At 44.1% G+C, this 25,350-nt stretch overlaps 1 protein-coding gene across 6 annotated transcripts in view; it reads right to left on the reverse strand.

Moving 5' to 3' along the window:
- LOC147035139 (myelin transcription factor 1-like protein) overlaps nt 1-25,350 on the reverse strand; it is a 731,493-nt gene that overhangs the window by 307,460 nt on the left and 398,683 nt on the right. For all 6 annotated transcript variants that reach the window (XM_085894260.1, XM_085894272.1, XM_085894282.1 and 3 more), the window contains exon 9: nt 11,446-12,492. In XM_085894260.1, the coding sequence (XP_085750386.1) occupies nt 11,446-12,492 (1,047 nt within the window). The remainder of the gene's footprint in view (nt 1-11,445; nt 12,493-25,350) is intronic.

Consider the following 25,350-nt stretch of genomic DNA (forward strand, 5'->3'; position numbering starts at 1 on the left):
AGCAGCGTTCTGAGCCATGTTAGTACATTGTTCGGTTCCAAGAAATGGGTGACTCTTATCGCTGTAACCGTCGACATTTACATAAGAGCACCAGTGTAGCCAATAAGGGTTCTACTGTCAATCGGTTTGTTGTTGAGACTGACGTTACCAGTGAGGTCAGTGATGGCCCAAGCCATTCGTCATACTTGAAGTCTCCAGCTAACAACACTGCACATTCCGTAGATCTGCAAGAGCTAAACAGAGCAGTCACCCAACCGATGCCTACAGCTCAATCAGTTACCCATGTGTAACTTGTACTCAGAGTGGTTACATCAGTTGTCGACCCGACAGACTCAACTTATGATGAACTGTAAATGTTGCCCTTACTCGGTCCGGATGTTTGCTTGCTCTAAGTTGGATTTGATTTGTTACAGTTTAAGTTGGGTTTCAGAGTTAGATTTGTTTTGGACTGATTGAACTTTGCAAGCGATCAAGTTTATATTGCTCTTACTGCATTGGTGTGCGTTCCATACTATTTTCTCATATAACAATAACTCAGCCACTGCTCTTTTCCATCTTGATGGGCGGATGTAATGTATTGTTGTAGAATTCGCGCCCACCCGGCGTGCGAACGACCGCGTTTCACCAATAGCAGCCGGTTCGCCCACCGAACGGACAATCCAGTCGTGACTTTCTGCAATGGCGTCAGAAACCAGTCACGGATGGGTTTTCAATCCCACCACAACCTTGTCCGTACCCTACCCGCACGCTACAGGGTCCGATCGCCAAATCTTCGATTTACCTAATTATTTGCGCAGGTAGGTTACCGAGAGGTTGTACCTCAACGGACCGCTTGGAAACGAGCCGCTCAAGCAGCCCACTTCCTTTTGGGATAAACGAGCGGGGTAATATCGCGCAGTTCCATTGGACCCGATCACTTTACCGGCTATTTAAAAGCCAACTAATATTCCGCAATACAAGATGGCATTTCAATGGGGCATGGACGAAACGAACAGGTTTACATTTAAACCTGCACATTTATTTACTCTATCGTCCTCGCCCTGGCATAGAACCCCGTATACATTTCTGACCGCATAGACTTTGACAGTTGATTTGAGTATGGAATACCTCTAGCTTCAAGAATGTACGAGGTGGAATTCTGAAATTTATAGCAAAATCAGGAAAACAGCCATTTTCCAAAATGGCCACCATCAGGCCAGCACCAAAAAAGAAATGCATATAACTTCTGATAGGAACGTAGTAGAAGGACGATTTTGGTGTGTATTATAGGGTTTTTGGGTATGCCCAACACAGTGGTGGCGTCAAAAAGCATTTTAGATGTTGCCCATTTACCGAAATCAAAGATAGCTTCCACCCAAAATCGATAAAACATGAAAATCTGTATAACTTTTGATAGGAATGTAGTAGAAGAATGGTTGTGGTGTCAATTCTGGGGTTTTCAGGTATGCCCGACACAATGGTGGCGTCAAAAAGCATTTTAGACGTTGCCCAGTTTCCGAAATCCAAAGTAGGCCTACTGTTACCCAAATCATGGGTATGTATATGCCTTTTGATAGAAGTGTAGCCTTCTTCGTCTTTTTTTGTTTAGGAGTTTGGAGACAAAGCTCTCAGCCCCAATCTTTAATATCGATGATCAATAACTTAGTGGAGAAATAATGAAACATTTTTCAGTTCGAGGTGGAGTCGTTGCTGCTGCATTCTGATGCTGCACAGCCTGAGACGAATGCTTAGAGCTCCTGGTATGCATGAAAGAATGATTAGAACTGATGTTCAATTGTTCATTGCAATGATATACCAGTATATTTATTTAACACTATCTAAAAGTGGTAAATGGTGAATCTGATCATTTATTTTTCAGTCCATTCAAGGGTGCTGTGAGGTATGTGGATGTGGTGGTGGTGGTGCTGGTGGTGGTGGTCGTGGTAGTGGTCGTGGTAGTGGTAGTGGTGGTTGTGGTGGTGGTGGTGGTGGTGGTGGTGGTGTATGCTGATTGCATGTGGAAATTTCTTTCATTCTTTTTCAGGTGATGAAATTCTGAAAGATCCGAAACATGGCAGATATAAAGAGAAGAAGTACCACACCAGAAGGGCTTAACCTTCGCCTAAAGCCTTCTCCCGCTGCTCTTTATCCTGACAGATGTATTATTTGCCAAAAGAAAGGTAAGAGCTCAGAACCACTCCATGGAGGGGCAACGGGAAGAAAACGTGTTCATGATGTCGTGGAAGTGAAAGGTGACGATGTCAATAAACGGCTGAAAATTATTGGACCCGACTTCGAATTGAAATATCACAATACTTATTCTTGCTATAAGAAATACACGGATGTACGAAACCAGTCGACCAGTTCTAACGAACCGGCTGCAGATGAGGCGACAGAAGAAGTATTATCTGACTCGACCATTCACAAGACATCCACACGCAGCTCCACCATGCCTCGGCCAGGACCCAGGACAACTGTTAACTCAATCTATACAGAATGTGTCATATGTGCATGTGATAGGGTCTGCGTCAAAACAAGGGGGGAACAGGTGCGGGAAAAGTTTCGGCTCTGTAAGTTCGAAAGTGCACATAAGTTTTTGGATGCTATCCGTTATCGTAAAGATGGTGTGTATATCCCATGTGCAGACTTAGACAGTTCTGAAGATGTATATGCTGCAGATTTATATTGTCATGTGGCTTGTTTTAAACAATATGTGTCAAAGTCAGATCAGAAAGAACCTAAATGTGAACTCAAAACAAACCCAAAGACTGATGTCTTCATTAATGTCATATCTCGTATAGATCCGTTCCTTCAGGGTGGATATGGCTTTACAATGACGGAAATCAGAGAGCTGATGGTGATGAACCTTCATGATAGTGTGGAAGTATATAATCGAGATGTTAAGAATTTTCTCACTGATTACTATCACAATAGAATTAAATTCTGTCCAAGTTATAGGGTTAATGACTCCAAAATGTGCTTCTCAGCAGATACAAGCATAGAAGATCTAACTAGAACACTCTGCAATAAAGATGTAGTTAGATCCGCCGGTGAAATCCTCAGAGACACTTTCAGTGAGGTTGATTTTAAACTCGCAGATCGATTTTGCGATGGCAATGAATTACGAGAGTCGTGGGAAAAGACTCCTATGCCTGACCTGGTACTGACATTCTTTGGAGCGTTATTTGGTATTAAGCGGTCACGCAAGCTAAAGATTGAAATGCTCAAGATGGTTAATGGTGATAGCGACGATGACGAGGTGGATGGTGACGGTGACGCAAGTTCAGATGACAATACCCTCGAGGTGGCGTGGGCTGTGCGCAATCAGCACAACCAGATAAACTGCCTCTTTCAGATTATGTACAACCAACTCTTTCACGGTGCTAAAAAGAGCCCTCTGACTGCCTCATTTGGCTTAACTTACATGAAGTTAAATGTGAAATGAACTTACATAAGAGCACCGCATGCTTGCCTGTGAAACTACCATGCCAAGAAGTGCCCCATCACCCAAAACTGTTGGTGAAACCAAGTCTTACCCCCTACTTCAAAGTTATCGAAGAAACAGGCATCAATTCCTATCTTGATTGTGTGCCTGCCCTCTGTGAGGCAGATAAGCGCGAGTTTCTTATATCATTCATCAGGTGTGGTCTACCGAAGGGTTATGCTACTTGTGGTACTCTGCCGACCTGGGGTGGTTCCCACGCTCTTTTATCTACAGCTATAGTGCCTGTGATGCGAGTTGGGTTTGTACCTGTGATCCCTCCCCTGTGACAGATTATGCTACTGTACGTAAGGGCCTTCAAAACATCCAGAGTGTCCATCGGCAACTTAACCCATCTCAGTCCCTGATAGCCGTATTTTGTGATGAGGGTGTGTTTCATACTGTGGCCGACATCATGCTGGCTGAGTCGAATGAATTCTCTGATGTGCATGGCATGATGGGAATGTTTCACTGGGTTAAGATATTGCTGAAGTGGTGCTGGGCGGTATCTTCAAGGGTCGGGCATTGAGGATGCTCTCATTGAGACAGAAGTGTCTGGTAAACTGACCTTGAACTCAGTCTTGGAAGGCAGCCATTATGTGCGCTCCTTCCATGGTATAACGATGGTTTCAGACCTGATTAGCTCGTTGACTTGGGAGGCGTTCTGGCAGTGGTTGGCGCAGAGTGGTCGCAAGGTCAGTGATGATATGATGACATGTGCGGTCGAGGTAAAGGGGGCTCTTTGCGAGAAGGAGAGGTCAGTCGAGAAGTTTGCAGAGCTTGTTCAGCAATCTTCAGACCTCCATGAACAATTTGAGTGCTTTCTCAACGAGTGTTGTGCGAAGTCTAAGATGTGCCAGTACTTGCAACTGTTTCAACGGATAGCTAGAAACATTAAGCATGCTGTTGCATCAGACCGAGAAAGAAACTTCCCTCTACACATGGCCTCCGTAGAAAAATCTCTTCCAATATTCCGGGAGAGCGACTATCTAAATTACATGCATTACGGCTCATTTTATCTATAATCGACAAAGGTCCAAGAGGCAACTCATCCTGAGGTCTCCCAGCGCTTCCTGAGTGGTCAGTTTGTCGTGAAGGATGAAGCTGCTGGCTATTTTAATGCCGTTTCACCAGATATGAAGCTTGAGCAATCGATACAGACAGCATCAAAGAGTGAAGGTGGCATTGTAGGCCAAACAAGAAATCTGGCGATCACTGTTGAGTGGCAGCTTATATTTCACGAAATTATGCTTGTCTCTAACAATTTTAGGGAGATGATGAATGATGTATCAATGAATCACAGCGAATCAGCAAGGATTCATCATGAACTCACTGGTCGCAAAGCTGCTCAGCTCAACGAAAACGTGGCAAGGCTTCTGGACTTTGTGAGAGATAGGGGCAATCCTTACATCATCGAGGCTCCAGGCATCAAGCTCCATAACCTCATCACCAAACAGTTGGCAGATGATGAAGTGGCAGTGCGGCTGCTTCAGGTGCAACAGAACGGAGATTGACTGGTCAAAGAATTTCGGAAAGAGCTGTTCCTGGAGAAGACAAAAAAAATTATCGGTCACCATCTCAAAAAGAACCCTGCCGCAAATGGACTACAAACCACCCTCTGCGATGACTACAGCTCCTGTAACTGTGTCGCCCAAGATGATAGCGGCAGCTCAGCGTGACATTGAGATCGTGAAAGAGCGGGGCATGAAACTCGACTCTATCTATGGCCATGATATCATCCCCATTTCGACAATATTTGAAGGTGACCTCCCCTCCAAACCTGACAAGAGTGCAATGATTGCTGATCTGGAGAAGTATTTAACGGTTGAAGACATGCATTTTCCCGGGGGGGACGTATCCGTTATCTTAGTCTTCATGTCTAAAATTCGGTCATTTCCAAACTTAGCATCCTTTGGAACATTCGATCGCGCAATTAGCTGTGTCTTATCTGCAGGCCGCTCAATTTGCTCCAGGACCAGCCTCCACGTCGTATTTGACAGCTACCTGGAGTCATCCGTTAAAGCTGGAGAAAGGTTCCGTCGTGCTGGCGGAGTGGGGTCTGTTGACCTCATTGAGCTCACTGCAGACGTCCCAATACCACAGCAACTTGAGAAGTTCTGGACATCGCGGTCCAATAAAACCAAGTTGCAGCAGCTTGCCCGCCAGCTGGCATCAACTCCTCTGTTAGTCAAGCTGCCCTTCGTGCTCAGCGGATGCATCACAGATGAGGAAGTTGTGCCAGCACAGTTGCTGTCCGCAGACAGATCGTCAACCCCACAGTCTGCCGAAACCTGTGAATCTATCGAGGCTTTGACATGTCGTGTGGAAGAAGCTGATGATCGCTTAGTTCTTCACTATGCATGGGAGGTGGATCGCGGGAGTAGTCGGCTGCTCGTGATCTCTAATGATACTGACACAATAGTGTATTTCCTTCGCTTTATCTCTCAAAAGCGAGAGAGGGGTCTTCAATAGTTGTGGGTAGAGTTTGGCTCCGGTGAGCATAGGCGTTATATACCACTGCATGTTCTCGCAGATAAGTTGGGAGTGGGACTGTGCAGGGTCATAGTGAAGGCGCATGTCCTCACTGGCGATGATTCGCTTAGTAAGATTGGCACAAAACACGCGTCTCTTTCATGTGAACCACAGAAGTTCCTTGCCGATTTTGCAGAGTCAAATCAGTTAACTGAAGAGGTCGTGCAGAAGGCTGAGGAGTATCTCGTTCATGTGTGGGCTGGTGCAAAGTCCAAGCCAGAATCTCAGACCTTCAACCATCTTCGAGTGGAGTGCCATATTCGAGCTACGACGCCAAAGCCTTTGGAATCCCTAGCTCCAGATCCGACGAATTACGGCTGGGTAATGGATAATGACATCCTCTTGCCTGCCAAATGTCTCAATTCATTACCCCATGGTAAGCTTGTTATCTGTAAATGCATGGTCAAGTGTAACACAAAGCGCTACCCAAGCAAAAAGGCTGGGCAAAACTGTGATCTTTTGTCACAAACAACAAGAATCAGCATGTCAAAATAACTAATAAATAGTCAGTCAATTAGGTCAGTGACATCTTGGGTAGTGCAGATAGGTCAGTACACGAAATATTGCCTGTTCATCCAACGTCAGGATGGGACGTAAGAACTAATTGGTTTATCAATATCATAACTTGCCACTCTCTGTGCTTGAACTCATATTCATACCACGACAGGCAATGACTGTACTGTGTAATATTATTCTGCAATGTTTTTTTCTCTCGGTATTGTTATTAAATATTAAGAATCTGTACTAGCCCTCGATAAATGTTTGTCATACTTCTATAAAACTTTGTGTGTATCTTATTTAACTGATTTGATTGTTTGCCATACTTGATTGACGTTCATGCTGGATTTTGGCAAACTTGATAACGTTAAATATAATACTGTTACCAAGGGACTGTCAATATGGCCACACCAGACACCATTTCTGTTAAAAGTTATGCACGTTTTCATGTTTGACGAATTGAGTTTGGCGCCATCTTGGTGTTCAGTGACTGAGAAACATCAAAAATGTTTTTTTGGCGCCAAGACTGTGTCGGACATACCTAAAACTCCATAATGCACACGTGATTCGTCCTTCTACTACATTCCTATCAAAAGTTATACACATTTTCATGTTTGATGGATTTTGGGTGGCGGCCATCTTGGATTTTGGCAACTGGGCAACGTCTAAAATGCTATTTGACACCACCACTTTGTCAGGCATACGTAAAAACCATATAATAGACACCAAAATCGTCCTTAAACTACGTTCTTATCAGAAGTTATATGCATTTCTTTTTTGGCGCTGACCTGGTGGCGGCCATTTTGGAAAATGGCTGTTTTCCGGATTTTGCTACAAATTTCAGAATTCCACCGAGTAGATTCTTGAAGCTTGAGGTATTCCATGCTCAAATCAACTGTCAAAGTCTATGCGGTCAGAAATGTATACGGGGTTCTATGCCAGGGCCTGGACTACAACGTATGCAGGAACAATCATGCAGTCATTCAAAAACACCAACATGCACGTATACAGAACAAGCAATGAATGCGGCACGGCACGTGGGCAAGACAAAGCGCTACAACCGTCTATAAGTAATTATTAATGTACATTCACTTACACAGTTTTACTTACGGGACTCGGCGCCACAACATTCATTCGAAAGAAAAGCAGGAAAAAGACCCCATCAAAGGCAATAGGGTCAGACTGGACCTCTTGGGTCTTTATGGCGTGGGACTTGGTAGACCGAACGAGTCCCACGAGACCGTTGCAGGTTACCTGCACCATCGTGGTGTCTGGCTTAGGCGACCCGCGGCGTCCTGTTCCCACAGCAGCTAGCGTAGCCGCGGTCGAGCTCGGGCCTTCCGTGTGGCAGGCGAGCTCTCTCCGGCTCTCTCCACATGAACGCGCTTGGGCGACACGCGATGCTCCTTCCCCATGCAGCTAGCATAGCCGCAGTCGAGCTCGGGCCTTGCCAAGCGGCCGGGTGATTTGGGCCTCAGTCGGCAACTCGTTTGAGAGGAACGAAGGGGTCTTTGCTCTCTTAGAGTTGATGCTCTGTAAGAACCCGTCGGTCCCTCAGTGATGCTCGAACTGCGCCGAAGCCCGATCACCTCGGACCGCCTGTCGCTGGCTGGCGAGCTCTCTCCGTCTCTCTCCACACGAACGCGCAGTTTGCGCGACACAGCAGGCAAGGCTGCGCCTCCAGCTCGCGTCTCCTTGGCGACGCCCGTACTCTCCACCGACTGCAAGCTCCAGGCTCCCGACTCCGCCACGAGCCCAGACTTCCACGCGGCTCCTTGGCTTCTGGCTTCCTCCCGACTCCCCGACCTCTCCAGACTGACTCAGACCGGCCGATCAACTCGACTCGACCCAACTCGAACGTGAGCTTGGCACTCTGCTCGTCCTTATATAGGGCTGGTGAGACGCGGTTTGGCCTCCGATCCTCGACCTCTGACCTCTGCGCGGAAAGCAGACGTGCGCGAGATCACCAAGCTTGATCCGACGAGCAAACTTCCCGCGTCGGCCTGCAGTGACGCCGCTCGATGCGGACTCGCCGCGGCTGGCGCAAAGATGGCGTCGTTTCGGAGACGAAGGTGAGGGGATGTTTGTGGTGTGGAGATGTTGACGGTTGCTGGCGAAGTGGTGAGGATGGCGTGGTTTGGTGAGAGGCAGGTGTGGTTGTGGTGGTGGAAGGCGGTTGGTCTGAAGCGGTTGCTGAGAGCGATGTTGGTGGTGGTGGTGGTGGTTGTTGTAAAGCAGTTGTTGAGAAAGATGTTGGTGGTGGACGTGGTTGGTCCAAAATAACGACAGTAAAGAATAACGGCTAACTCAAAGATCACAGCCCGGTTAACATGAATAGTTCCCTTTAAACAACGGTGGGGAAATCTATCTGGACATGGACTTATCGGCCAAACTGATCTCGGGACCTTTATGGTGTTCTGTCAATTTCCACAGCCGTAACAGTATGCTTGAATTCCAGCAATTTGGGAGCAACTATAATGGTGTTGTTGTTGCTATTGTTGTGAGTTGGTGTTGTGGTTGTCCCAATAGACCTGAGAATACACTTCCGGAGCCTGACGGCCGAAAGCTGGACTCCTGTTTATGATACAGAGGCCTTCGCAAAAATAGAGAAATTAAAGAAGAGGTGGATGAGAAAATGTGTGATAAAGCAAAAGTAATGGATCTCAGACAGAGATGGGCAAAGAGGGAGGTTTGGAGAACATATGAGGTATGGGAGGAGGTACACATCGAATATACATGGAAGAAGAATGAAAAGGTTTAAAATGTTGCCATTTTTGAAAGGTAGTGTGTTAACGATCCCTTGATTGATATTTTACCACCTGATTCAGAATATAGTTTCATAAAGAGGAAACAAAAATGAAAACATATATAAATATACACAGTATATTTGAAACTATTGCACAGAGAAAAAAACAAGGAATCAGCCTTGCCAAAAAAACATAACCTATATACACATTCCAGTGACAAACCACCCAGAATCCTGTCTAAAAGAGATCAAGAAGGTGAACAAACGGAGGTTCAACCATTAGAAACAGAGAAAAACAAGGAATAATGAAAAGTGGTAGATTCTTAATTGAGGCAGAGTTTGAAAATTACATGATAATCAGGGAAGTGAAGGAAAGGTACTTTGATTGTAGAAGGAGGGGAAGGGGATGAAATCAAAAGGATGCAAGTGTAATCGTTAAAATGAAATAATGAAAGAAAAAGAAAAGGCTCTGATGATGCAATTTAAAAGTTATGTTATTCGTGCAATCCTCAAGGAATAAAGGTACATATAAATAAGATGTATTACGTAACATCAGAGGGAAGTTTATAGCAGCATTCAGAAACACTAGCAAGTGAAAAAGCTTGATGTCAAGATGTTCTTCTTAAATTAATGCTTTTGTTTAATGTCAAAGATTTAAACGTGATAGACTTTCAACAGACTGTACACAATATATATGTGGAGTAAGGAACCATCGTCATATTTTTTTCTGTATGTAATGGGAAAAGGGAAGTGGGGAGGCAGAGGTGAGAAAATTAAAATTGAGAAAAGGAATGGAGGTGGAGAAGTCTCCTTTCCTTCAAATCTCCTTTCATTCATCCTTACTCACAGATTATAGGAGAGAGAGAAAGGAGGTTGTGGGAGTCGAGAGAGCAGGGAAGTAGATTTGGAGCTCGGGGATAAGGATGGAGTTGGAGAGGAGACAAGGGGTGCATCGATAGCTCATGGGGATGGGGAGGTCAAAATGTGTGCCGTATTTCAGTACATAATAAATATATGGCTGCTCATCAGTCATCTCCAGTTTGGCAGTTAAATGTATTTTGAAATGTAGGAGGAGATAATGTGTGCAATTGGGGGTGGGGGTGGAGTATGATGGAGCAATTACAAGTTCATCTCGACTTGAAATGGAGAGCAAAACGAAATGGAAAGGGAAATTTACAGAAGAAAAGTTCCCTACTTAGAGGTGTGGCATCCGTTTTCTCATAATATAGATTATTGAGAGTGCGGTGCTCAATGAGGGTCGGGGTGAGTGGAGTGGTGGTGGGTGGAGGAAAGGATCAGAATTTTGGCATTTTTTGATGCTTAATAAGTCATCTTCGGCTTTCGTTAATCCTAATTGTTTAGCTTCATTCTGAACTGCAAGTTAAAATACTGTTGTTCCTCTGGCCGACAATGGTAGTGAGTGTCAGGCAGACACTGAACATGATGCCAACACAGCAGACAAGGTGAGCTAGATTCCAGTGTTGTGCTCCTCAAACAGCAAAACATTTACCACATCAATGGTGTGAAGATTTTACTGCACCATGATTAAATGCGATGGACAGAATAACAAATTTTCTAATAAGATACTGCCAACCATTGCAGTTTCAGCTACAATTTAAACTACAATTTGAGACAGCTTAGCATCATGCACACTGATATCATCACTGTGTCTTAGAACAAATGAAAACCCTGTGTTATGTGGAACAGTGGAATACTATATACTCAAAAATGAAGACAACACCAACTAGTATAGTAGCGCAGTGGGCAAAGCTCAGGTCTGATGTTTGGACAACAGAGTGGTCTTCAACTGGAACTATGCAGGCAACGTCTGCCAGACAGGTACCACCATCTGCAGTCACATAATGTCTTCTTCCCCTTGGGAAAGTACTTATATCCTGGCACATGTTGCCTACACAGTCCCAGATGAAGACCATTCAGTGGTCGAAATTATGGAGTTGAGTTTTGCCTGCAGGACAGCTGTATATACGAGTTGCTAGTGCTTTCATTTTTTAATATGGATCTTACTGCAAATATTTTTTTGACAAATGTGAAACAATCCAATATATGCAAGCAAATGCTGTGTAACAAAACATAGCTGAGTAGAATTCAACTGATTTTTATATTTTTGAATGTTTCCCATGCACGATGAAACAAAGTGAACAATATTTACAAAACACGAACCACAAAATAAGTTGAAAATATGTTTTACCTTTAGAGTGGTAGCTCTTTCTGCAGTGGTTATCCATGGCTCTCATCCTGCTTGTAGTCTTGGATGAATTTTTCAGTTCACGAATGGTCTTCCGACCATAGCGTATAGTCCCTTCACCCAACCCTTTTCCTTTGGACACCTTTGAACGCTCCGTCTCCAGTGCGATGGCTTTTTCAAGAAGACTCAAGTTACCTTTGACAAGATCAAAGTCATCTGAATGGCCACTACTACTTGAACTTGTTGAATGGTCATCTTCATCTTCATCGTAATCATCACTTCCGTCACTGCCAAAATCCTTCACCCTATCGTCACCATCATTTTCATCACCATTACTCTCGCCATCTGCCTCTTCTCCTTCACTGCCCTCAAAACGTGTCGTATCCCCTTCCTCAGCTGCAAGTGCCATACGAAAACTCGGTGCTTTACGGTTCAACTGCTCCTCTAGCTTCAGCAGATTCACCATATCTGAGCAGTTACCATCACGTGACTCCATTGCAGAGCAATCATTTCCATGGTATGCTGTTTGCCCATGATCAAGATTTGGCTCTCCGCATTGCCGCCGTTCTTCCTGCTGCGAATACTCGCTCAATTTGCGTGCCAGGTCATAGCATTGGTTGCGCAGACACTCAAGGCTGCTAAGACAAACGGTGTCATCTGATTCGTCACGGATGTTCTCTCTTTCTTCCATCAACAGCAATGGTGGTGGTGGGGGAGGAGGAGGCTCAGCAACTTCAGAAATTTCATCAGGCCTCCTTGGTCTCTTAGCTTCATGCACACCTTCAAGAGGAGTCAATCGATTACGGCTGCGCCAGCCTGAGTCACTGCTGTCATCATCATCATCATCATCGGTTTCTTCATTGCTACTGCTGCCAGTGGCACCACATCGTGCTGTGTCACGTGAAGCGCTGTTTGCCACCTCCTCAGCAATCTTGCCGAGGTTGAGCAGTGACTTGGCAACAAGCTCCTCGTAGTTGCCATACTCATCATTGTTGTTGTCATCACGGTCTACTTCAAGATGTGACACAGCCAGCAATGGTTGTTCGGCCACTGCCAGGGAATAATACAGTAGGGGAGACATTTAGATGTCACTGAAGTGTAAGGAACACTGAATAATATATTTTGAAGTTGTGAATTAATTATGGGTTTTGCTTTTGCTAGAACCATGCATATTGTACAATTTAAGCACAGGTTGTGCATGGCCATTAGAATGAAAAGGCATCATCTCAATGTTACACACATAAGAGATAGGGTAACGGGTGGGGGATAATGAATGAAATACATTTCACGAATGGATGGTTAAAGGGTTGGGGGAAGAGGAGTAAAAATGGAAGGTTGGATTGTTGACGAGGATAGGGAAGAGAATGCAACCAAATAGAGAAAAACAAGGAGTAAAGGGAGGAAAGGAAACACTTATAAGGCATGTGGGGCCATCTTTATATTATGTATGGCTTATTTGTGGGTGAAATGGGGAGGAGGTCAAAAGATCAGTCATTGGGATATGTAATATGTACTTGATGAAGTGTTCTGAAGTATATAACAGAAAATAAGGCTGTGTACACCACAAATAAGTCACAAAAGGACAACATATTCAGGGTAATACAAGTACAACTACTGGGTTAGACACAAGGCATTGGGGCTCATCAGGTTAACCTTTGCTTTCAAAGCATATGGTGAAAATAAATGCCACTAGAAGAGGTTCAGCCTCTTGGACTTCTCAACATTAAGGTCAAGCACGAAATCTCCTGTGATGACCATACAGCAAAGCCAGCTAACAATTGGGTATCCCAAATCATTCCAAGTCTTTCCTTGAAAATTTAGAACTATTTGCAGCCTCCAAGGTCTTTGTCTGTAGAGCTGAGCTGTAAAGCTGTCTGTAGAGTCTCTCCTCTATGAGCTGATGCTCCAGCATCACACGTTTCTCCCAGATTGTGTGGAATATAATGCTCTCTATTTTATAGTAATCTTCCGTGATGAAGCTGAAGGACAATGCCTGTTTTTTTTTTTACATTGCAGGATGGTCAATGACCTCTCTGATTATTTTTTTAACCACCTCTCCTCCAGTATAGTCCCCTTTGCTCTCTCTGCTCTCTGACCCTCCTCAGCAATTCCAGGATGTACACTTTCTTACAAGAACGCCCTCCTCATTAGTTTTCCAAAATTCAGGCTGTTGGGCTTTTCAACTCTCTTGTTCCTCACTTCTCACATCTTTTGAACCAGCTTCGTGAGATTGTTCCATCCAACTCTTCCCTCCAGCACTTCAATCAGGTAGTGTATACCCCCATCTCGTGTCATCCTTCAACCTTCCAACAATTATTGCCCCTACTGACCCGAACATAACCCTCTTTAAATGCAGATTACCGTGCTTCTTCCCATCTGCTCTCTTTCCCTGTCCATTCATTAATTTGTTCATTGTGCCCAACTGTTGCCCCACTGTCAGTCCCAACCCTCCACCACCTCACTCTTTTCTGAGCCTTCTTGTGAAGTTTTTTTTTTACAAATCACCAAATAATCTGTGACTTTGTGGTGGCATTGAAACACTTGGGCTTCTGACACAACACTTTTCTCCATTTCACAAATTACACAAGAAAATGTTGAAACTGTGAAGCAGCCGAAAGAGTGAAGTGATGAAAAACTATATTTTGTTAAGTGCCATGAACTTGAAGTATACGCATGCAGAAACTCTGGAACAGGCGTTTCGCCATCGAGAAGAAATAAGTAATAAAAAGAGTAACACCCGAATTCACCTTTTTACATTGTGTAAAGGAAATTTTTGAAAAATTGCCAAAACATTCCTTTAATGCCAGGCAATTTGGGAATATCATCCAAATTGAGCACATTTTATCTTGCTGTCATAAAATCTCTCTACTATGAAAAATAAGGGTAATTAAAAAGCGAAATCCAGATAATCAGAACTGACATATATTGAGGTGTTGTTGTCTCGTGGCCCAGCCAAAGGCAGCGTGGGAATCCAGCAATTTAAAAGCCTCTGGGAGAGAAGTCACATCGTGTATCCATAATGTATGATGTTCTGGATTTGCAGATTAATTACTACGTGTGCATAAACAATTTATTTATCTGCATCCTCAATGAAAACTCTTTAATTTGGACTTTGTTTGAAAATTGTATATCTTCACAAATTATCTTTCTTATCCAATTTCAGCAAAAAGACGACAATTAACATGAGGCATCTGTTTTACTATCAGAGTTGGCTTGAATTCGCTAGATTTTGTCAGATCACCGAAGTTAAGCTGAGTCAAGCATGCTTCGTACCTGGATGAGAGATCTACATGGAAGGGCACATGCAGGCTGAGGGAGTGCAGGGAAGCTCACTTGGTAGTCTTATGAGCTTTCTGGTCATAAATTTGTTCTCCTGTGGAGTTTAACCTGACTGAAACTGCTGTCCTGATGTGGTGCCACACTGATAATTATGCCATCCTTCAGATGGGGTCATAAAGTAAGCTGTTGCATCTAGATTTAAATTTTGGACATTAAAGATCACATGGTACATATTTCTCTAAATCAGTAGGTTACTTTGATGACAAGAAGTTGGCAATATAAATAGGACCACTGGACCTGGAGCTTATCTGGGCCCTGGCCTAATGTTGCAACCAAAATTTCGTGCCATTCAGACTGGTGAGTCTGCAGAAAAAGATTTTTGAAGAAATTTGCGGATTTTCTCATGATTGATTGCTTCCGCCATTTTGGCACACTTTTGGTGATGTGATTGGCACGACCTCCAAAATATAACATCCCTACCTTGGCCTAATGTTGTCACCAAAATTTAGTAACATTCTGAATGGTGGGTCTGGAGAAGAAGCTATTTGAAGGAATTTATGCGACATCTATTTTGACAAACTTCCGGTCACGTGATCAGCATGACCTCCACAATTGAACATCAGGACCCTTCCGTGATGGGTCCTGTCCTAATTTCGTAACCCAAATTTTGTATCATTCTGACTGATAGGTCTAGAGAAGAATATTTTTGAAGGAATTTACACGATTTTCCCCCAAATGTATAAAGTCGGCCATTTTGACACACTTCCAATCACGTGATCGGCATGACCTTTTTTGTATAGATTGTCGAGGCTCGTATAAGAGCTAACACAAAATGCACAGCTGGGGGGGGCATGAGACAAGGGGGATGGGAGAGGGAAAGACAAAACAGTGGGGAAGAGAGACATTAGGAGATCTGTGGAAGGGAGAGGGATATGGCATGGAGCATGGGGTAAACATATGGACATTACAGGGACTTTCAAGAAGAAAAGCAGGGAATTTAAAGGAGGTCGGTTTGGGGTGGATTAACAGGGGTAGAAAAGATCGAGCTTTTGGATTGGGGAAGATAAGAGGCATGGTGAACAGCTGTTTTGAAGGCTGGAGGGAAGAATGTGATTGAAGAGAGTACGGGAGTTTATTCCAAAGGCCGGCCAAATGGCTCAAAGGTGGGCCGAATATTCCAAAGTTTATTCTGAAGGATGTTAAAAACCTCAACAATTTAACATCCCTACCCTGGCCTAATGTTGTAACCAAAACTTGTGAGCATTCTTACTGGTTGGTCTGGAGAAGAAGATTACTAAGTCCACCATTTTGACCTATTGAAATTCATGTGACTCAAATGAGCTTTGCAATCACCATTACCAGTCAGGAGTGGAACCTTGTTGCCAAATTTCAGCCAGATCGGCCCAGCCGTTTGGCCGGAGAAGTCGAAATAGGAGATGGACGGACGGTCAGATGGACAGATGGTGCACAATGACAATGCCTTATCTGGAATTCCAATACCAGAAAAGCCAATAATAGAAGAAGAGCGAGAATTGCTTTGAAAATATCACATCTGTAGGGTCATGTATTGCAAAGTCCAAAAGGGCATAAATGTGAAAAATTGACAAAACGCCCTGAAACTCGAACTTCTTCTGTAACTTATCATAATGAAGCCATGTACCAAGTTTCAGTTGAATTTGTTAAAAGGTATTGGGGGAAAAAAGTCTGAAAAACCATAGGTGGGCCGGCCACATGGGCAGACGAGAGCAAACCTATAGTCGCCTGTGGTGAAACCGGTAGGGTACTAAAACTTCATCAGTGGAGAGGTGGAAAAATAATCAAAAATAAATATGTGAATTGGTGACACATAGATGAGGATGTTAAATTAGATTAAGTTAAAGGTGCAAATGGGGTTACTCGATTGAAGATAAGTAAATTGATAGATAACATTAAATGGATGTAGACAAAACACATGCATGACAGTCTGTCAATCTACAGTTGACGCCATCACAAGCCAAGGACTGTTTCCTCATCGTGTGAATGAATCTTTTGATGATTTTTCGAAAAACTCAGTATCATTCATCTTCCAAAGAAACTGTCAACTTGTCCAGCAGTGGAGGGAGTTTGAGCAATGATGAATTGCTATGGCGAGGACATCCCAAAGGTGTTTTATTTGGTAAAAGTCTGCAGACATTTCCGGCTGTAGAAGGCTTTGAATATCATTTGTTTGGAGAACATTCTGCACGAGCAAGGTTTCTGAAGAGTGGGGCTGATATGGAAACGAGGTGTGCCCTTGATGTTTTGCAAATAGAATAATAATGGAGACATGAATTATATTTTCGCATAATACGGAAACAATGGAAACAGTGATTGTCACAAGTTCTGTGTTTGCACATCAAATTATTTGAGCCAATCATATTTGTAACCTTCCACCAAAATTGTTAAAATGTGGTGCTTGTACTACTGGAGAGTAAGACACTCAGAGATGCATCGAAGCTCTTCAGATATTACCGAATTCATACTGTCCCAATGTCACAATTCATGCCCATGACATCATGATCACCTTGCCATGTTTTTATCCTGCTGTCATTAACGACTTGTTGTGGGGTCTAAAAGCATGCCGATAGCAGTGCGTGTGTGTGTGTGCGTGCGTGCGTGCGTGCGTGCGTGCGTGCGTGCGTGCGTGCGTGCGTGCGTGCGTGCGTGCGTGCGTGTGTGTGTGTGTGTGTGTGTGTGTGTGTGTGTGTGTGTGTGTGTGTTGCGGTTCTCGTAACTGCATGCATCCAACATATAGTGGTCCCGAGACAGTTATTCCATTAATATACGTGTAGATAGTCCCTTCCCTTTTGTCTAACGGGACAACAGGGGCATGCGTTGCGAGGATCTCATAGCTATGTTTGCTTACATCATTTCTTCTTCATTTAATTTCTAACTTCATTCCTACTCTTCTTTTCTGATTATTCTTGAGGTAAATCTGAATTTGGGTCCTCGTGGAGGCCAACACGTGCAGCATGTGCGCAGATGGGGGAGGTGAATAGAAAGGGGCACTCAAACACCACATGAGCATCGACAGCACAGAGCTCCCATCCTCCAGCGATCCCTCAACCCAACTTTTGTGGTGAGTTATACAATATGCTCGGCAGCTCGAGATGATCGACTCGAGCTTCCAATGATCTGGGGGGAGATTGCTGGTTGCATTGAAAAGGCATACGAATGAATATCTCTAAAGAGGCTGTATGGATGTTGTTTTTCACAACACAGAAGCAAATGACCCAATATCGGCGAGAGCGTGGCTAGTAGCTTGGTGCAAATAGCTTCATCGTCAGAGGCCGATAATTGTAAAACGACAACCATGCCACGTTGTGCATGATACGGGCGGCACGGACTTTTCAACCCATTTCTGAACTAATTATATCGATTGAGTTTTGCCCCGCACACACGATAGCAGAATCGGGCAAACACGAGCGCTGGCCACACGAGTAATGGCGGATCTACACGCACTGTATGGAATGTGCTCGAAGGCAGACCTGTGCACTGCTCGTGACTTTGTTATCGTACAGAGCAGGGCACGAATGTACCACTCGTGACACTTTGTTATCGTACAGAGCAGGGCACGAATGTACCGCCCATGACACATTGTATCATACAGAGCAGAGCACGAATGGACACATCTTACTGTCTATGCATGGGTTCGCCATAACATCATACCTTCGGTCCTCGCTGGTGGCTGCGGATGTTTCCCACGGACGGCAAACATCTTCTCGCCTCTACGGCCAGCTAAGCTGCGATCGGCAGAGGCATGTTTTACAGCTCGAGCCACGTGGCGCACACGGAACAGGCACATTGATTGACCAGCGCTGGTCAAGATGCCTGAGTAGGCATGCATGACCGACGCCACTCTTGGCCGGTCGTCAGGGCATGGCCCAGGGGTTTGTGCAAGGCAATTCATGGTGCAGAGTTTGGTGTGGGCGATTCGTGTCATGTCGTGAGGTCAGAGCAGGATATTTTTGTGGCTTTGGGTCATCTTGCTGGAAAAGGAATGTTGAGGTTTCCGGCCATCACAGCCGGGCTGCGCAGGGGGTCGGGACCAATCAGAGCACCCGATTCAGGTGACGACACAGCGTTTTGGGGTGGCCCCCCGCTCCGCGTCATGGGGCCGAGAAAGGACCGAGTGGCACCTTCGCTCTCTCTCTGCCCTGCCTCACTTCCCGCTCAAGCTGGACTTTGACTTCCCCTCCTGTCATCATCGCCTCGACTCTGCATCCTGCCGTCGTCACCTGGACTCCGCTTCCTCTTCCCCACCCACAAGACGCTGACTCCACCAACCCACCTAGTCCCACTTACCACTTCGTCCACTCGCTCTCGTCTCCACCTTCCTAACTCAAGCCCCTCCTACACGCCGACGGTTGTGTCGCATTCTCTGGACGATGCTTTGCCAGAGTTGCCACAAAGCAAGAGACGATACGCCAGATGGCTGGGGGTACCACACCATGGAGCATCCCCCCAAACATATCGGTGGTGCGTTCGGGCAATCAATTATACAAAGGTACCTAGAAACCGTAACCGCAACTCCTCTCCTGTCTTGCTGCAGTACCTCCTCTTCGTTGGGTTTTCTGTGTCTATGTTTGTGTGCGTGTGTGTGTCCTGGCGCCTGTCCACACAAGTAAGACTGCAGAAGATTATTATTATTATTATTATTATCACTATTATTGTTATTATTATTTCGCATTACGTCTGCTCTGTGTGTGCTTTTGTAAGTTGCTTGTACATTGCCGCACCTCTCACATTTCTTTCTTTCCCTGCACAACACACCCCAATAAACCTATTCCCTGTGCCACATACTTTTCCTCACCTGCTTGTTAATAAATTATTCCTAGAAATGTTCCCAGCTCGTTTTTTTCTTTTCTTGCCTTGATCCAGCATGGTCCGAATCCTAGCTTAGCCGGGAATTTATTCCCAACGATCCGTTCCTTTTAGCCGGTACGTCCTTGGCAGTGTCGCTCGGCTGCATCCGATCCAGTCTGGTAGAGTGATCTGGTTCAGACAAGGCATACCGAGGGCATGTTCCCCAGTAATTAAATCACGTGATTAATGAGGTAACCCGGTTAACCCATTGACGGGTGGACCATAGGTCAGGCGGTTGAGTTATTGGCATCCACGGTCGGTTAGCGACCCTCCGCGTCACCGAATTATCCATGTGTGACAGCCTACAATTCCAGGGAGTCTGGTGGGGAGCCGAGATAATTTCTTCCCCTTTTGGTCTTCTCACACGACCCCCGGCCCACAACAGTATGTATGTGTGTATGTATGTATGTATGTATGTATGTACATATGTATGTATGTTTGTATTTTTAAATATATATACATATATTTACATTTTTGGGGGGAGCGGGGTTAAATATTATCTCAGAGCAGGCAGAAATGTATAGCATAGCATGATCCGTGTACGAGTAGTTTGCCAATGTCAATGTAGTACACAGGGACATATCAGCTTCGGGATCGTCTTGTTTGAATGTGCACCATACAGAGAGTGATTCGTGGTAATAATTGATTAGGGATTCTGGTTAAGGAAATTGTGCATATAACCCCTTTGTAAACATCTACAGCGGCACCGGGAGAGACTGCAAGAGAGAGGGGTGGAGCTGTGAATGCCTCCAGGGTTGGAACTATAGATGCCTTCAAGGCAGGGGCAGATTAATGCAGAGGCACATAGGGCCCATGCCCAGGGCCCCAAGCTCAATGGGGGCCCCAAGGAAAAATACATTTGCTGTCACAAAATGTCTATATCAGATCCACCACGATGATATTGTTTCCAGTTACGAATTACCGCTCGGGTGTTTCGGGGCTGGTTTTGGCTTTATTATGTTGTGGGGTTCTCTGCACTCAAACACTGTGTGACCGTTGAGTCTCATTGGCAGTATGAAACTAGACAATACTTGATAATACCATGATTATACAACAATAATGACTGCACTGTGGTTACAATCTGCGACAAAATCCAGCAACAGGCCAATCGTAAAATGCACATTTAAGGCATTACGAAAACATTAACTCAATACCTCTCATCAATGTGAACATCCGCCATGGTTACTGTATATCTGAACGAGTTGATTCATCACATGGTCACAGATTGTTTAACCCCAACAAAGGCCCATTCAAAAATTACGTAACGCTATTTTTAAAATATTTTATGGAAATTAAAAGATGAAACAATCGCAAGAAGGTTGGCAAAAAAAATCATTTTATAAATTCACGTTCCAATATGCAAATGACCTGCAATGCCAGTGGACAGAGAGCAGTTTCCAATGGAATTAACTGGCAGATAAAAAAAATGGATCAGCAGTGCTTCACGTGGGAGCTCAAAGAGGAAGGTGAAGCAAACAAAGGAGGCCAAAGGAGTTGCTTTGTTAAAAAAAAAAGAGATACCAGCTATAAACCAATACTTCAAGGAGCAATGACAGATGAAATTGATGGCAACAGCTTCGGGTTCGGCAGACATGGCTGTGGGTAATGTAGAGAACATGCGGCTTAAGCACTCAAGCAAGCACTCCAACAAAATGGTTGATAAGAAAGAGCTGGCTTGACAAGCAATGGCAAAAAAATTGTGTGTGTGTGTGTGTGTGTGTGTGTGTGTGTGTGTGTGTGTGTGTGTGTGTGTGTGTGTGTGTGTGTGTGTGTGTGTGTGTGTGTGTGTGTGTGTGTGTGTGTGTGTGTGTGTGTGTGTGTGTGTGTGTTGTTCATAAAGTATAACATGTTCTCTAACTTCCCTACCCCTGCGACCCCACACATCTCTCTTTGTCCCAACTTTGCTCCATCTCCTAATACAGTGCAGTATACTCCACACATCTATATCTATCTCTCTCTCTCTCTCTTTCTCTTTCTCTCTTTCTCTCTTTCTCTCTTTCTCTCTTTCTCTCTTTCTCTCTTTCTCTCTTTCTCTCTTTCTCTCTTTCTCTCTCTTTTCCCCCCCCCACCCCCTCTGTCTGTCTACACATGTATTTGAACGGTAGTTATGGCCAGATGGTGGTTATCTCCAGACGTGTCTGGACAGTGGTTATGTCTGGACAGACTATCTCCTCATGATGCCTTCCCATGCCTTCCCCTCATGCTGCCTTCCCTTGAACTCCCCTCACGCAGCCTTCCCTTGCCCTCCCCTCATGCTGCCTTCCCTTGCCCTCCCCTCATGCTGCCTTCCCTTGCCCTCCCCTCATGCTGCCTTCCCTTGCCCTCCGCTCATGTTGCCTTCCCTTGCCCTACCCTCATGCTGCCTTCCCTTCCCCCTACCGTCCATACACACCACCTCTTCTCACTCCCCCAACCTTCTTCTCTGCCCCTGCTTCTTCACTCCCCCACTCCTCCTCAGTCTCCACACCTCCTCACTCCTACATCCCCCTCTCTCCACCGCTCATGTCCAGACAGTCAGTATGGCCAGATGAATCCTCCCCTCATACTGTTTTAACTTGCCATCCCCTCACACTGCCTTTCCTTGATGTATCTGGATGGCGGATATATATATATATATATATATATATATATATATATATATATATATATATATATATATATATATATATATATATATATATATATATATATATATATATATATATATATATATATATATATATATCTTCTTCTTTCGGCTGCTCCCGTTAGGGGTCGCCACAGCGGATCATCAATATGATCCGCATAGTGATTTGGCACATGTTTTACACCGGATGCCCTTCCTGATGCAACCCTGGTCGCCTCTTGCGACACAGGGATCTGGTACATCTATTTTAACTGGGGTATACACCGGCCCAGTACACTGGTACTCATTTCGCCGACCTCGGAAGGATCACAGGCTGAGTCAACCCCCTGGTGTATTAATTCAGTGGCCCAACGGGGCTTGAACTCAGGACCTTTTGGATCCCAAGCCGCTGCCCTAACCACTGCACCAACACCAGGTATATATGTATATATATATATATATATATATATATATATATATATATACATATATATATATATATATATATATATATATATATATATATATATATATATATATATATATATATATATATATATATATATATATATATATATATATATATATATATATATATATATATATATATATATACACACACACACACAATAAATGCATATACATATACTGGCAGGATAGCCTCGCCCTAAAGATTTGCAAACTTGCCTTTAAGGTGTTTTGAATCGTGGCCCTGCTAAAAACTGTCAGCCTGTTGTTTCGCAAGCAAGGTGATTCATTAATGCGTGTGCTGCCCCTTGAATAGACGTTAAACTGATGTCCCATTGGCCTGTATTAGTTGGTGGACGCAAAAGACCCCACAGTGTCCTTCATGAAGAGTAGGCAAGCTAGCAACGGCACCATAAACAAATTACAAATTCCTTTTAAATGTTGAACATGATGGAAGGAAGCAGCAGTTACCATTTTTAAAGTCTTTGGTATAACTTGCCCAGGGTTTTAACTACCGCCCTCCCAGACTTGGAGCGAAGGCTCTAACCATTGCACCACCAAGTTCAGCGAAATTGATCAACAATTTTTTGGGGATTATTTTAATACAAGTATCGAGGCTCATTAATGAGCATAACAGCAGAGGCAGTGTATTGATAGAAAATGGTGCAAAGTGAAAACAGTGGGATATCAATGGATGCATCACAGCACAAAAAAAGGAAATTGCAGAGGAAGGGGAGAACATGCTCTCACTTGGTGTATTGGTGCTCAGTGGTATAAATGGGAGAGACTGTGATTAGACTTGAAATTCTGGAGACAAGAGCTCAAGACAATAGTGTCGGGAAGACAATTCCACAGCCAAGAAAAAAAGGATATATGAAATAACAAAGGTGAGAATTGAGTTTAGATTTGGGGAGGTTATCAAGGAAACGGTTAAGTTTTTAACATCTGGTAAGCACTAGCCAAGTGCCACCAGACTGTAGGAGTAGAATAATTTTCACCACTGCAGACTATCCTCAGACCACAGTGGGCACTGAAAGCTATCTTGAACCGTGAATTTTACTTAGAGGAAAACCATCATGACTTAGCATTCTCAAATTAGTCACAGTGATATTTATGTGCCATTCCCTTCGAACTTGTCCTTTTATAGCATGCTGGTAACCTGTAACCATCCTGCTACTTTGCATACACCTCTTTTCTCAAACACGGAAAGGTACTCCTTGCTATTTGAAAAATAATAATGATATATAAGCATCTGTCTTCCACTATCAGTTTAATGTCCTGATCAAATGTGGCAAGTCAACATAAAAAAGAGCGAAAATTTATTTATGTATGGACAGCATAGTAGAACAAAGATATCTGAAGGATGGGCTAGCAGGATGGCCTAGATGTGCACACACTCGCCTCTAAGCTGTTTAGCCTGGGCTAGAATCTCGGCAAAGCTATAAACTGTCATCCTGGAGTTTCACAGGCACAGCGATTCATCTATGTGTGCGCTGTCCCTCAGTTGGATGTTAAACTATGCGTCCCATCTGCTGGCATTAGTTGGTGGACATGAAAGATCTCACGGTGTCCTTCGTGAAGAGTCGGCAGGCTATTGCTGGCACCATTAACAAATTCCAAATTCTTGCCCGAACCTATGGAGGGCACTGCATCAGTGACACAGCTGTGCCCTCAGCCAATGATGCTACCCCCCGCATTGTGATGCATACTCAAGAAGAATACTTAAAGGGCTACATAATGATAGTATAACAGCAAGTAAAAAGTAAAAGCAAATCAAATTAGGCACGTAGTTAAAATAAAGAATATTTCAAGAGGAAATATAATTTAACTCAAAGTAATTTTGATTATTTTACTCCACTTCAGTTGTCAGTCATTTTGTCCTTCAATTCCTCCTTCTATCCATGTCCCTCCACCCACCCACCCACAAATGTATTTGCATGACACATCTTTGTGACCTGGCATAGAGTCCTTTTGTCACTTCTTCGTTTGTGTGCAGAGCAAGGCTGCGGGGCAGCATCATTGGCTGAGGGCACGGCTGTGCCACTGATGTAGTGCCCTCTCTAGGTTAGGGTAATATTTTGGAATTTGTTAATAGTGCCGGTGATAGCTCGCCTATTCTTCATGAAGGACACCATAGGCTCTTTAACATCCACCAACGAATGCTGGCAGAAGGGATTTCCGTTTAACGTCCATCCGAGGGACAGCACACACGTAGATGAATCACCCTGCCTGTGAAACATCGGGATAACAGTTTATGAATGTTTTGGAATTCAAACCCAGGCTGGGCAGCTTAGAGGTGAGTGTGCATACCTCTAGGAAATCCTGTCAACCCCTGTTGTCACTGTTATCATCAGAGAACCCCAGGAAAATTGACGTGATAAGACCCAATCACTTACTTCTACATGTTGATGATTAGACCTGGTTTGTGGTACTCTTCACCTTGTCTAAACTTTAGTTTTAGACTTGAATTTCCATATATAGATTTCTTCTCAATGAAAGCAGGTAATTTAGAGTTGGTCTGTAATTGTTGATGTTTCTAATAAGTGTAAAATTACTTTTTTTGTTGAAGCCAAATAAAGGAAATTACATTGGATCACAAAATATTTGAATACCTGATTTGGAGAACCTTTTTTTCTGAAAAAGAAGTGCACAAACATCATACAATCCAAGTA

The sequence above is a fragment of the Eptatretus burgeri genome, chromosome 1 (assembly GCF_056783735.1).
Source record: "Eptatretus burgeri isolate ZD-2024b chromosome 1, Ebu_testis_v1, whole genome shotgun sequence".
Classification (NCBI taxonomy): domain Eukaryota; kingdom Metazoa; phylum Chordata; class Myxini; order Myxiniformes; family Myxinidae; genus Eptatretus; species Eptatretus burgeri.